The sequence below is a fragment of the Juglans microcarpa x Juglans regia genome, chromosome 1S, assembly GCF_004785595.1.
Source record: "Juglans microcarpa x Juglans regia isolate MS1-56 chromosome 1S, Jm3101_v1.0, whole genome shotgun sequence".
NCBI classification, from domain to species: Eukaryota; Viridiplantae; Streptophyta; class Magnoliopsida; order Fagales; family Juglandaceae; genus Juglans; species Juglans microcarpa x Juglans regia.
In genome coordinates this window covers 7913093-7914162 of record NC_054595.1, presented here as the reverse complement: position 1 = coordinate 7914162, position 1070 = coordinate 7913093, and the positions used below count along the sequence as shown (strand labels likewise).

Sequence of the window (1070 nt, the reverse complement as noted above, 5' to 3'; positions counted from 1 at the left end):
ATGGAGGTTTTCGGTAGAGTGGATGCTGATCTCAAGGTCATTGATGAGGAAATAATGGTTCTTGAAAATAATGTTCAGCAACATCATTTACAGGATGTGGAATTTGAGCTTTTGAGATGCAAGCAAAAACACATACAATATATGCATAGAGAAGAGATTATGGGTTGTAAAAAATCAAGAATAAAGTGGATTTGTGAAGGGGACGAAAACACGGCTTTCTTCCATGCTTCTCTTAGATGCAAAAAGAAATTTAAAGTATTGGAAAATATGGTTCTTGATGACGGTAGAGTGCTTGAATCAGGTGAAGCGGTCCTTGAGGGTGCTGTGGAATTTTTTCAGCAGCATTTATCGACCTCAGAAGTGTGTCTAGAGGATCTGGGTATGAATCTTTTATCTCTTGTTATTTTTGAGGCTGGAAATAGTTCTTTATGCAGAGCACCTGAGATGATAGAAATTAAAGAGGCTCTTTGGTCGATTCTGCAAGATAGTAGTCAGGGGCCTAATGGTTTTTCTGCAAGCTTTTTCCATCATGCATGGGATATTGTCAAAGATGATTTATTGAAGTTGGCTATTGAATTTTTTTAGGGGAAGCCGTTAACCACTTTCTTTGGTGCTACTAATATTGTTTTGCTTCCGAAATTGGATGAACCGAGGAGTTTTACTCATTTCCAGCCTATCAGTTTATGCTCTATTGTATATAAAATTTTATCGAAGGTTTTGGTGAATCGATTGGCGCCTATTATGGATAAATTAATTTCTGAAGAGCAATCGGCATTTCTTAAGGGGTGCATCATTTTTGATAATATCTCTATTGCTCAAGAAATGATCCATAGTATGAACAAGAAAATTAGAGGCAGAAAAACTATGATAAAAATTGATATGACTAAGACGTATGACAGGGTGAACTGGAAATTTCTGATGGATGTAATGAAACGTTTGGGTTTTTTGGATCAATGGAGGGGCCTAATTTTTAATTGTATTTGGTCTCTTATATGCTCCATTATGCTAAATGGTTCGATGAAGGGTTTCTTCAAACCTTCTCGAGGCATTAGACAAGGAGATCATCTTTC

General features: G+C 36.6%; 1 protein-coding gene across 1 annotated transcript; it reads left to right on the top strand.

Annotated features, from left to right (window-relative positions):
* LOC121247273 lies at positions 1-585 on the top strand. Its single transcript, XM_041145649.1, has one exon. It carries the CDS (start codon positions 1-3, stop codon positions 583-585), a length of 585 nt encoding a protein of 194 aa, XP_041001583.1.
* The last annotated feature ends 485 nt before the right edge of the window (positions 586-1070 follow it).